The sequence below is a fragment of the Notolepis coatsorum genome (genome assembly GCF_963971535.1).
Source record: "Notolepis coatsorum genome assembly, chromosome: 17".
Classification (NCBI taxonomy): Eukaryota; Metazoa; Chordata; class Actinopteri; order Aulopiformes; family Paralepididae; genus Notolepis; species Notolepis coatsorum.
The window spans coordinates 96,982,621-96,995,419 of NC_140181.1; the positions used below are offsets into that span (position 1 = coordinate 96,982,621).

A 12,799-nucleotide genomic window follows, 5' to 3' on the forward strand; every position below is an offset into this window, starting at 1 on the left:
GACTATTTTTAAACTGAATCATTTTAAACTATTCTTATTATTTGCTAGATCCAAATGTGAAACACTGATTATTTGTTCATGAATTACAGGAGTATTACTGAATAGAGAGCACTTTTTACTTCTTACTGATGACTATTTTTAAACTGAATCATTTTATTCTTATTATTTGCTAGATCCAAATGTGAAACACTGTGATTATTTGTTCATGAATTACAGGAGTATTACTGAATAGAGAGCCTATTAGGATGCTAGATCCTAATGTGAAACACTGTGATTTGCCATATCTTGCTATGCTCGCTCATGCCTGTATTTTTTATGTCCGTTCTATTTTATAATTTTTTGACTATTTTTAAACTGAATCATTTTAAACTATTTTTACTATTTGTGTTACTGAAAACTGTAAGCGGAGAGCCTATTGGGATGCTAGATCCTAATGTGAAACACTGTGATTCTACCTGTCTATCTTTTTATGCTCGCTTATGCCTGTATTTTTTGCTGTTGTGAAGCACTTTGAACTGCAACCTCTGTATGAAAAGTGCTATACAAATAAAGTTATTATTAGGGGTATCAGGGTCGACTACATGTGGTTTAGGGGTATCAGGGGTCGACTACATGTGGTTTAGGGGTATCAGAGGTAGACTACATGTGGTTTAGGGGTATCAGGGTCGACTACATGTGGTTTAGGGGTATCAGGGGTCGACTACATGTGGTTTAGTGGTATCAGGGTCGACTACATGTGGTTTAGGGGTATCAGGGGTCGACTACATGTGGTTTAGGGGTATCAGGGGTAGACTACATGTGGGTTAGGGGTATCAGGGGTAGACTACATGTGGTTTAGGGGTATCAGGGTCGACTACATGTGGTTTAGGGGTATCAGGGGTCGACTACATGTGGTTTAGGGGTATCAGGGTCGACTACATGTGGTTTAGGGGTATCAGGGGTAGACTACATGTGGTTTAGGGGTATCAGGGGTAGACTACATGTGGTTTAGGGGTATCAGGGGTCGACTACATGTGGTTTAGGGGTATCAGGGGTCGACTACATGTGGTTTAGGGGTATCAGGGTCGACTACATGTGGTTTAGGGGTATCAGAGGTCGACTACATGTGGTTTAGGGGTATCAGGGGTCGACTACATGTGGTTTAGGGGTATCAGGGGTCGACTACATGTGGTTTAGGGGTATCAGGGTCGACTACATGTGGTTTAGGGGTATCAGGGGTCGACTACATGTGGTTTAGGGGTATCAGGGGTCGACTACATGTGGTTTAGGGGTATCAGGGTCGACTACACGTGGTTTAGGGGTATCAGGGTCGACTACATGTGGTTTAGGGGTATCAGGGTCGACTACATGTGGTTTAGGGGTATCAGGGGTCGACTACATGTGGTTTAGGGGTATCAGGGGTCGACTACATGTGGTTTAGGGGTATCAGGGGTCGACTACATGTGGTTTAGGGGTATCAGGGTCGACTACATGTGGTTTAGGGGTATCAGAGGTAGACTACATGTGGTTTAGGGGTATCAGGGGTCGACTACATGTGGTTTAGGGGTATCAGGGGTCGACTACATGTGGTTTAGGGGTATCAGGGGTCGACTACATGTGGTTTAGGGCATTTCACTGATAGATATCTGCTACCACCTTGTGGCAAGAGGAAACATCAGGGATATCCTGACACAACTTGTATTTATTCTTACCCTGCCTACTCTTTTACACTGCCTATCAAATTCATGTGTCGGTTATTGCACTTTTTACTTCTTACTGATGACTATTTTTAAACTGAATCAATTTAAACTATTCTTATTATTTGCTAGATCCAAATGTGAAACACTGATTATTTGTTCATGAATTACAGGAGTATTACTGAATAGAGAGCACTTTTTACTTCTTACTGATGACTATTTTTAAACTGAATCATTTTATTCTTATTATTTGCTAGATCCAAATGTGAAACACTGTGATTATTTGTTCATGAATTACAGGAGTATTACTGAATAGAGAGCCTATTAGGATGCTAGATCCTAATGTGAAACACTGTGATTTGCCATATCTTGCTATGCTCGCTCATGCCTGTATTTTTTATGTCCGTTCTATTTTATAATTTTTTGACTATTTTTAAACTGAATCATTTTAAACTATTTTTACTATTTGTGTTACTGAAAACTGTAAGCGGAGAGCCTATTGGGATGCTAGATCCTAATGTGAAACACTGTGATTCTACCTGTCTATCTTTTTATGCTCGCTTATGCCTGTATTTTTTGCTGTTGTGAAGCACTTTGAACTGCAACCTCTGTATGAAAAGTGCTATACAAATAAAGTTATTATTAGGGGTATCAGGGTCGACTACATGTGGTTTAGGGGTATCAGGGGTCGACTACATGTGGTTTAGGGGTATCAGGGTCGACTACATGTGGTTTAGGGGTATCAGGGGTCGACTACATGTGGTTTAGGGGTATCAGGGGTCGACTACATGTGGTTTAGGGGTATCAGGGGTAGACTACATGTGGTTTAGGGGTATCAGGGGTAGACTACATGTGGTTTAGGGGTATCAGGGGTCGACTACATGTGGTTTAGGGGTATCAGAGGTAGACTACATGTGGTTTAGGGGTATCAGGGGTCGACTACATGTGGTTTAGGGGTATCAGGGTCGACTACATGTGGTTTAGGGGTATCAGGGGTCGACTACATGTGGTTTAGGGGTATCAGGGTCGACTACATGTGGTTTAGGGGTATCAGGGGTCGACTACATGTGGTTTAGGGGTATCAGGGGTCGACTACATGTGGTTTAGGGGTATCAGGGGTCGACTACATGTGGTTTAGGGGTATCAGGGGTAGACTACATGTGGTTTAGGGGTATCAGGGGTAGACTACATGTGGTTTAGGGATATCAGGGGTAGACTACATGTGGTTTAGGGGTATCAGGGTCGACTACATGTGGTTTAGGGGTATCAGAGGTCGACTACATGTGGTTTAGCGGTATCAGGGGTCGACTACATGTGGTTTAGGGGTATCAGGGGTCGACTACATGTGGTTTAGGGGTATCAGGGGTCGACTACATGTGGTTTAGGGGTATCAGGGGTCGACTACATGTGGTTTAGGGGTATCAGGGGTCGACTACATGTGGTTTAGGGGTATCAGGGTCGACTACATGTGGTTTAGGGGTATCAGGGGTCGACTACATGTGGTTTAGGGGTATCAGGGTCGACTACATGTGGTTTAGGGGTATCAGGGGTCGACTACATGTGGTTTAGGGGTATCAGAGGTAGACTACATGTGGTTTAGGGGTATCAGAGGTAGACTACATGTGGTTTAGGGGTATCAGGGTCGACTACATGTGGTTTAGGGGTATCAGGGTCGACTACATGTGGTTTAGGGGTATCGGGGGTAGACTACATGTGGTTTAGGGGTATCAGGGTCGACTACATGTGGTTTAGGGGTATCAGGGGTCGACTACATGTGGTTTAGGGGTATCAGAGTCGACTACATGTGGTTTAGGGGTATCAGGGGTCGACTACATGTGGTTTAGGGGTATCAGGGGTCGACTACATGTGGTTTAGGGGTATCAGGGTCGACTACACGTGGTTTAGGGGTATCAGGGTCGACTACATGTGGTTTAGGGGTATCAGGGGTCGACTACATGTGGTTTAGGGGTATCAGGGGTCGACTACATGTGGTTTAGGGGTATCAGGGTCGACTACATGTGGTTTAGGGGTATCAGGGGTCGACTACATGTGGTTTAGGGGTATCAGGGGTCGACTACATGTGGTTTAGGGGTATCAGGGGTCGACTACATGTGGTTTAGGGGTATCAGGGTCGACTACATGTGGTTTAGGGGTATCAAGGTCGACTACATGTGGTTTAGGGGTATCAGCGGTCGACTACATGTGGTTTAGGGGTATCAGGGTCGACTACATGTGGTTTAGGGGTATCAGGGTCGACTACATTCCATTTGGCTGTGGGCGGTGCTTAATGTGTGAAGAAGTCGACTGGAGGCTTCTTGTCCTCTGCGAAAGCATGCAATTGGTCCACTGATGGATACATCTTGATAGGTCTAGTGTGTGAAATCCTCTTTCAGTGCCTCGCTGGTATGTGCGCCATTAGCGTTAGCCACGCTTTGCTTTTGGAATGAATGATTTATAAAAAAAAAAAAAAATATCTTTTTGCATTCGACTAAGAGGTTGGCAGTCAACTACGGCTCCTTTCGATCGATTAGTAGACTATTCGACTAGTCGAGGTCAGCCCTAATATATACACTGTATGTTTTATGTTTTGTCAGGCAGGAAAAGTCCACAAAGAGTCTGACGGCTGCCTTCGTGAGGCGAGGCATCGGCAGTGATCAGAATCAGAATCAGGGGAACACAATAGCGGAGCCGTCACACGTGGCACAGTGTGCAAGGAGCGAGCGGGACGGAGCCACAGCACGCCTGCCTCCACTCGTCAACGCCTGTCTGACACAACGAAACAGGCCAACAGGCATCGGAGCGGAGGAAAAACTCCCAAGAGTGAGACGCCTTTCACTCACTCCCCACATCTCACTCCTTTCTTCTCTCCCCACGCGAAGTCAGCGGGCGAATGGCGTTTGAAAAAGTCTCCATCTATAGGACGACGGCAGGGAGCTCTGTTGACAAGCTCTGTATGTATTTAATTTCGTGTCAAACCTACATTTGAACTCGAAAGGCAACCGACGTTGCCCTCGTTTACAGTCATACAGACTGAGTTGCCCTTGTTTACTGTCATACAGAGTGTACATACAGAAATAAATAAATAATTTAAAAGAAGTTTTAAACTCTGCAACAGGGGAGAATCTCAAGCTGGACTACTGGAGTGCATTCCATGAGCTAGAGAGGCATCATAGCAAAATGCAGATTTACCCTGTTCAGAGCAAACTCAAGGGACCGTAACCCTGCAAGACCCGTATACATTTCTATACTTTCTACTAAAAATATTTCAACCTTTCAGATGTACTTTGGAGAAGAAAATATAGTCTTTAAAAAAATAATTGGAGGATTTGAAAGGAGACTTTGGAGAGAAAAGGGTAATTATACAGTATTTCAGCAGAGACTTGTGTTTTCACCCCATCAGCCTTTGTCGAGACTCTTGAGATTTCTGTTGATGCGAACTTGCAATCATTTGTTAGGACAAGTTTTGACTTAACCGTCAGAATCTGCGGTTGTTCGTTATAGAGCTTTGTGTATATTATATGTAACGCATATCAAGCTTGTCAATAGAGCTAGACGGCAAGATGCGTGAGAGGCCAATTATCTGTGATGATTCCCTTCAACGGTTATTCAGAAGCAATGTGGGAGTTATGGGCTCAGGAGACGACTGCATAATGACCGCCTTTATGTTGTTGATTCGCATGAAATCACAGCCATTCACCATCTTTCAAAAACGCCCCGTTGAGTGAATGAGTACAATAACTAATGTCTGTTTGATCGTCCCATTTAGAGCCTGGCATTACGACTAAACAAGCCCTACATTAAGCTCAAACACGAACCTCGGTGATGCAAAAATCGAAATATACAACTTAAAAAGCCATTAGCAATTAAAACACTATGTTTCCCTGTTCTATTCGATGGTAGAAGTTAGGAGTTCTTCTTATTTATTTCTTTGCTTGAAAACACATTTAGTTTGAGAGAATAAATACGTTGTCAGAAATGTAGTTTTTCCGAACAAGGCCACGGGCGAAAAAACCACAAGGGAGCCATTTCCTCACCGTCGACGCCACGTGTCCTTTAATTGGATCCCATTAACTGGCTTCACACCCTGCCTTTGATTCTAAGTAAGCATTCATCTCCCCGGGCTCCTGCCACACAGCCTCTTATCTTCACTGTAGTGGCCGATGGTCTGAATATCCAATACCTTATTAGTGGCCACCGGGTCGTCGCACTGGCGTGTCATGGGATCTATCGTGGTGGATATCATCTTACATGCAGAGAGGAGATATCAGCCGATCCGTGAACATAACTCGATCCGACAAGCGGATGACGCTGACGGACGATGACAGGGTGCCGAGCACGTTGAATGTGTGACCGAGAGGGGAAATCAATCTTGTATATCTTATACCGTACGCAATCACACGCACTCTTTCCACATATTATGGATATGAATTATCCACGGTAAAAGAAATCTAGTTACCTGATACACAATTACTGTGTTACTCCTAGTGTTATCCATGTGCTCAGTACTCTGTGTTGTATTGACCCATGTTCTCCTGTGTGTAGGATCTCACACCTCCGGCCTGCACCCCCTTCTATGGACCTCACCAGCCTGCACTAATATCCCGGGACCGCATGGACACACGTCACCCGCCTGTCTCTCTGTCACCCGCCTGTCTCTCTCTCACTCCAGTAATTCACTACCAGCATTCCTTGTCATTCTCTGGATTTTCACATTAAATACCCTAAACCGCCTCAGTCTCCTGTGCCTTGTGTTCTGCTCTTGGGTTCCCCCCCCCCCCCCCCATAACACAGGGCTCTGTGGTCTCTCTTCAATGTGGAAAAAACTAAAGAGCTGGTCATAGACTACAGGAGAGGGGGAGAGAAGCTGGACCCCATCACCATCGTCGACGGGGCTGCAGTGGAGAGAGTCAGCAGCTTTAAGTTTCTCGGTGTCCACATCACCGACAAACTCACCTGGGACGTCCACTAATCATGTCGTAAAGAAGGCCCAACAACGCCGCTACCACCTCAGGAGGCTCAAGAAGTTCGGCATGACACCCAAGATCCTGAAGGCATTCTACAGAGGGACAACAGAGAGCGTCCTGACGGGGTGCAGCCATAGGCGGAGCGTGAACTGGACATCAGGGTAGGCTATATAATTTTTTTCTTTTTTGTCAATACACACACCCACCAGGCTATGCGAGGCGAGCCCCACTCATTTAATATATAGTGCAAATTAAGTGTTCAAATGAAGGCATCCAATAATAGATTAACCATTGTCTTACCTTAATGCAGCTAAATGCGACGTTTCGTCTTGGCATCAATGATCTTTTCTGCTTTAACTTTGTCTGTGAGATCACTTTCAATGTGAAGCAGACTCTCCTGGCGCATTGTTGTTCTTAGCCAGTTTTGGATGTGATGTGCCTCATTGCTGAGAAAGACCGTTCACAACTTGAATCACAAGTTGCAGTGCTGACAGCAATGAAGGGAAAGTTTTTCGTAATTTAGATCTCATCATGCTTTGAAAACAATGTAGATACAGTAGCTCTAAAAAGTGTCCACGATTTGATGAACTCGGACTCTCATCATGTCCTCTTAGAGCAAGCCCTTGTTTGCCAAGATAACGCAACATACAGCCTCAGGTGTTATGTAGTTATGCCCAGGGCCAGCCCGGTGCAGCTTCTAAATTACTTTGTTTATATGCCTTGGAAAAATACCGTATATCCATTTTGCTTTTTGAAATTTGACTCAAAATAGTGCGCTGGTGTTTGCTACAAAGCGATCGGCGGGCTGAAATTCGGAATGCAGATGTTTGCTTTACTCTGCCTGCGGGATCAGGATGATCATGTGAATGATGTGATTGGTTACATTATTTAACCTGAGCCTATGCATGATTGGTTACTGCCTGTACCTGGAATGTTAAACGCTGCCACCGATTGACACCTTCGTCGTTGACACCTCGGCGAGCAGCCTGCGCACATATATTATATATATATATTTCAAAATTCCCAGCATAATATTTTGGGTAGGCATAGCCTAGCCTGGCCTTATATACCTGCCGCCTGGAGGGGGAACTGCACCGACCTCAACCTCAGAGCGCTGAGCAGAGTCGTGAGGACAGCTAAAAAAATCTGTGGATGTCAGCTTCCCTCCATCCAGGAAATATATGAGAGCCGGTGCTTATCAAGGACCTTAATCACCCCAACCATGGACTGTTCCAGCTGATGCGGTCTGGAAAGCGCTACCGCAGCCACACAGCCAGAACCAACTGGCTGAAGAACAGTTTTCTTCAGACTCGTCAACAGAGCCCATTGATGCCCCCTTAATTCACCCCCCCCCCCCCCCCGACTACACTTGAGAAACACTTGCTGCCGATAAAAACTGTATTGCACATTGCATTTTACACACTGCTAAAATGTGCACATTGCTCATTGCACATCACACAACATGTGACAATAAAGGAATCTGAATCTGAATCTCTAACACGTCCCTTTGATCTCAAAAGGACCACACTGTGCAATGCCTGCCCCTCCTCTGTCTAAGAGGGGGACATTACAGTAAAATAAACATAGACCTCTGCTAGGAGGATTAGAAAGAAAGTTCCAAAACAATGTTTGATGATGTGTAAAAAGAAAAAAGAAAGGAAAATCCTTGTTGCAAGAGCTTTGAAACGAGTCACACATGGATGAGGATCAAATGAGGAGAATCCTACTTCATCGTGAATCGTGCAGCACACACTGCTTTGTGACCACGAAGCTCACTTCGCCATCGCATGAGACGCTCTGAAACTACAGCCATCTTATGATGCGGGAGCCAAGCAAAGACGGAGATTGGGCAGATACTGTAAGGCATCATTTGCAAGTCTTTGTGATCTCAGAGAAACACAACAGAGAACAGAATATAGCTACTCTCTGCAACATGGTCTCATCAGAAAACGTAACTAAAGTACTAATCGACCAGAGGAAAAAGGGTACAAAATGTACAGTATGTTATAGGTAATATAAGTAATATATTTACTTATTGTATAAGTAATATTATTTACATTTCGTATCGTCAAAGGTCCAAAACAAACACTGGGCGACTGGGAGTCAAACCAACAATGATTATGGTCGCAGGCAAGTGTTCTCACCACTAGACTAAGCCAGCGATACACAGTAATACTATTATTATGGTTACAGTTAAGGTTAGGGTTAGGGTTTGGGCGAGGCTATCAGAAAGGTGTGTCTTGGTAGTTTCTTTAATATTTGTCATACAGAAGTACAGAATACTTTTATACAAAATGCTTCTTACTGTTACGCTCCAGAGACTGTGCAAGACAAGATAAGTATGAAATAAAATAACATAGTAAAATTAGAAGTAAAAAAATGAGGTCACAGTGTTCAGTTTAGACATATGTACAATGTTCGATGCAGAATAGACGTAGTTACCATACAATATACAATACTGTGCAGTGTACTAATATACAATACTATATAGTGCAAGGCAGAAATGGGACGAGGTGCAATTTAGGTACAATTCACAGTAGGTGTACGAGTAGTGCAAATCCTTTATCAATAAATATAAAGTGTAAAGTGTGTTTGTGTGATCTAAAGTGTGGAGAGTGGGTGCTGCAGTGTGTTGTTTGTTTGAGTGAGTGTGTGCGTGTGGGTGTGTGTGCTGTGTGCATTTGATGGTTGTTGCATAGTGTTTATTGTTCGTTTAGCAGCCTGATGGCCTGGGGATAGAAGCTTCTTCTGAGTCTTTCTGTGCTCGCCTTAAGACTCCGGTATCGCTTGCCTGACCGCAGCGCAGCAGTTCAAAGAGGCAGTTGTTCGGGTGGCTCGAGTCCTTAATAATTCTCTTAGACTTCCCCTTGCACCGCTTGTTGTAAATGTTCTGGAGGGTGGGAAGCCCCCCTCCAATTGTGCGTTCGGCTGAACGTCTTGAGGTAAAGGCACTTGCCTCCCATGCGAGTGCCCTGGGTTTGCTCTCCAGCAGGGGAACGCAAACTGTTTCCGATACAACACATACATATATGACTTAATTGCTATAACATAACGTACAATATCTCCCTTTTTTCCTGTGGTTCAATGGTGAGACCATTCATATTTTAAGCGAGAGATCGGGCTGCTTATTTAGTGTGTGTGTGTGTGTGTGTGTGTGTGTGTGTGTGTGTGTGTGTGTGTGTGTGTGTGTGTGTGTGTGTGTGTGTGTGTGTGTGTGTGTGTGTGTGTGTGTGTGTGTCTGTGTGTGTGTGTGTGTGTGTCTGTGTGTGTGTGTGTGTGTGTCTGTGTGTGTGTGTGTGTGTCTGTGTGTGTGTGTGTGTGTGTGTGTGTGTGTGTGTGTGTGTGTGTGTGTGTGTGTGTGTGTGTGTGTGTGTGTGTGTGTGTGTGTGTGTGACGTTGACATTAATTCGGGCCTGCAGAACCAGCGTCCAGCAATTAGGAAACTATCAGTTGGGCTACTCAAATGTGCAGTTATGTTCCACACGTTCTATAAAATACCTACATTGGGATTCAGATGGTTTCTGCCTGGAGAGAAGGCTGTGGTTTCTTAGGCGTAGATATAACCCCAGGCAGTACAGTCACACTGCTGCAGTCTTGTTGGCATAGCTGGGATAGAATATTGTGTGTGTGTGTGTGTGTGTGTGTGTGTGTGTGTGTGTGTGTGTGTGTGTGTGTGTGTGTGTGTGTGTGTGTGTGTGTGTGTGTGTGTGTGTGTGTGTGTGTGTGTGTGTGTGTGTGTGTGTGTGTGTGTGTGTGTGTGTGTGTGTGTGTGTGTGCGTGTGCGCATTGGGTTCATGCAGCATGAAACAGCAAAGCTACACACAGCTCCAGCCGCTGACTCTCTCCCGGTGCAGGGCGTAGGGTTCAAGCCAGCGACAGCCACAGAGGAGATGCACTGACTGCACTCCCTCCAGTCAGAGGAGCGCATGTGTGGTTCTCTGCAGGGTTCACTCAGTGGCGTGCCCTTCCATAGCAGCCAGCTGCTGCAGCCCAGTGTTGGGGAGGGCCTTTGGGAACTCCCGGAACACTCAGAAATATACCATTTGTGTATATATATATATATATATATATATATATATATATATATATATATATATATATATATATATATATATATATATATATATATATATATATATATATATATATATATATATATTATATATATAATATATATTATATATATATATATATATATATATATATATATAATATATATTATATATATATATATATATTATACATACAGATCCCATAGCCTCTATTCTGTCCCAGGGTCTCTGGCGTCACCGCCATGTTAACATCGCTGGATAACCACTATGGATGTCGTCTCACATCAGCCTTTAATGCAGTGTGGAAATGCCTAAACAGAATAAGATCTGGCGTTGGATGGTCAAAAGCCACTCTCGCCAAATGGGGATACTTACATGATGGGGACGTTGTGTGTGATTGTGGCACTGAAACACAGACCACGCAGCACCCCCTGATATGCCCCCTGCTGGAACAGCCCTGCACAGCATCGGACTTGGCAGAGTTCAATGAGAAGGGACAGTAATGTGTTCAGATCAGCTGTGGTTGAAGCACATCTAGCCAAGCCTTGTAATTGACTGTCTTGTGGACACGACAAGAAGAAGCCTTTAACCCACTATAAATAGATAAGACCACCTTACAGTAACTCCCATAAGGAGGTGTACACAGTAGTAATCAGCAGCCATGGCTATTAACGGTGGTCACTCAGAGTGAGCATCGATTGCACGTTGTGTGGAGTTAGCGTTCCATTCATTGATATTTAGCTACTGTACGTATTTACATTTGATCATCAAAGGAAAGCATATATTGCAGTATGTCTTGTATTGTTGTGTTATTTTGTGAATACACTGTGTTTCATAGTTTGCATGCGAGCAGGGGCGTGCACAGACAATTTGGGGACCAGGGGCTTGAGTTACAAAAAGGGCACTTAACCCACCAACACCCAGCGTTCATATTTGACAAAAACATTTGGATGGACACAGGGACGTGCACAGGACTTTAGAGGGGCAGGTGCTCAAAGGCTGAAAAGGGCACTGGGCCTGTGCTATTTTTGGGGGCCCTTTTTGGGCGGGGAGGGGCCTTTTTATGCTTTTTGGGGGGTTTTGGTGATCAAATATTGAATATTGAACTATAATAATCAGTGCAGGAGCTCACTTATCCTTGAAAGACACTTTTATCACTGACTTAAAAGGCCCATACATCTCCATAAATGTTCAGGGGGGAGGGAATAAGTGCTTACCCTACAGACCCCAAGAAGTGCTGTATATTCTGTATTGTTTAATATAAATGCATTTTTTATTCCAATCCCAATTTGTATTTGAGATTCCCAAATCCCATCGGACTTGACTTCTTCGTGTCCCTCAATGAGTGTAATACCAGCATTCAACTGTATGCGCCACAGCGGTTTCTATCATCATCATCATCACCACCCACGCTATGCATAAAATATAGGTCCGCGGAGAGGCACGCTGAGGAGGCCGTGCAAACTGCAATGGAATATGGGGCATCTCTCTCTTTACCTAATATTTTGATTCTATCCTGAAATTTTTCAGTTGGAAGGGCAGTCTATATGCGTAACGGTAAAAAAAAAAGAAAAAAAAAGGGCACTTTTTTGATGAGGCTCAAAAAGGCAGGTGCTCAGGCACCCCTTGGCCTCTATGTGTGCACGTGCCTGGATGGACACTCGGGGACACCCTTCGGCCCTATCTGCGCACGCACCACCGCATCCGATGGGAACCGAGGGAACAACTCACGACTTTGAAGTCCTCCGCTCTGCATTCAGAGCCGCGGAAGTGGCAGGCCAGCAGCATGTCGTTGATGTCGTGACCGGTGCGGTCGTAGAACTCGCGCATGTTGAAGGGACGCGGTTTGAAGTTGTGGAAGTCCGCTTTGACCTTCAGGGCCTCCAGGACACTCTCCTCCACCAGGTGCACATCCCGGATCTCATACCTGGACGGAGAGAGAGAGAGAGAGAGAGAGAGTCAAGTCAAGTCAAGAGTTTTATTTGTCACGGCATACAAGTATACAATGAAATGCGGGTGGTCTTGCCCTCAACGATGTGCAATACAGTGGTACAACATATAATAGAATCCAATAAAAACAACATTGTGCAATAAACAGGTAACAGGT

The 12,799-nt window shown here is 44.5% G+C and overlaps 1 protein-coding gene across 1 annotated transcript in view; it reads right to left on the reverse strand.

Annotated features, from left to right (window-relative positions):
• LOC311243577 (acid-sensing ion channel 1-like) overlaps nucleotides 1-12,799 on the reverse strand; it is a gene marked incomplete at its 3' end in the record, with an annotated part of 214,241 nt that overhangs the window by 179,547 nt on the left and 21,895 nt on the right. Inside the window, exon 2 of the mRNA XM_084332848.1 lies at nucleotides 12,424-12,619. Within this exon, the coding sequence (XP_084188974.1) occupies nucleotides 12,424-12,619 (196 nt within the window). The remainder of the gene's footprint in view (nucleotides 1-12,423; nucleotides 12,620-12,799) is intronic.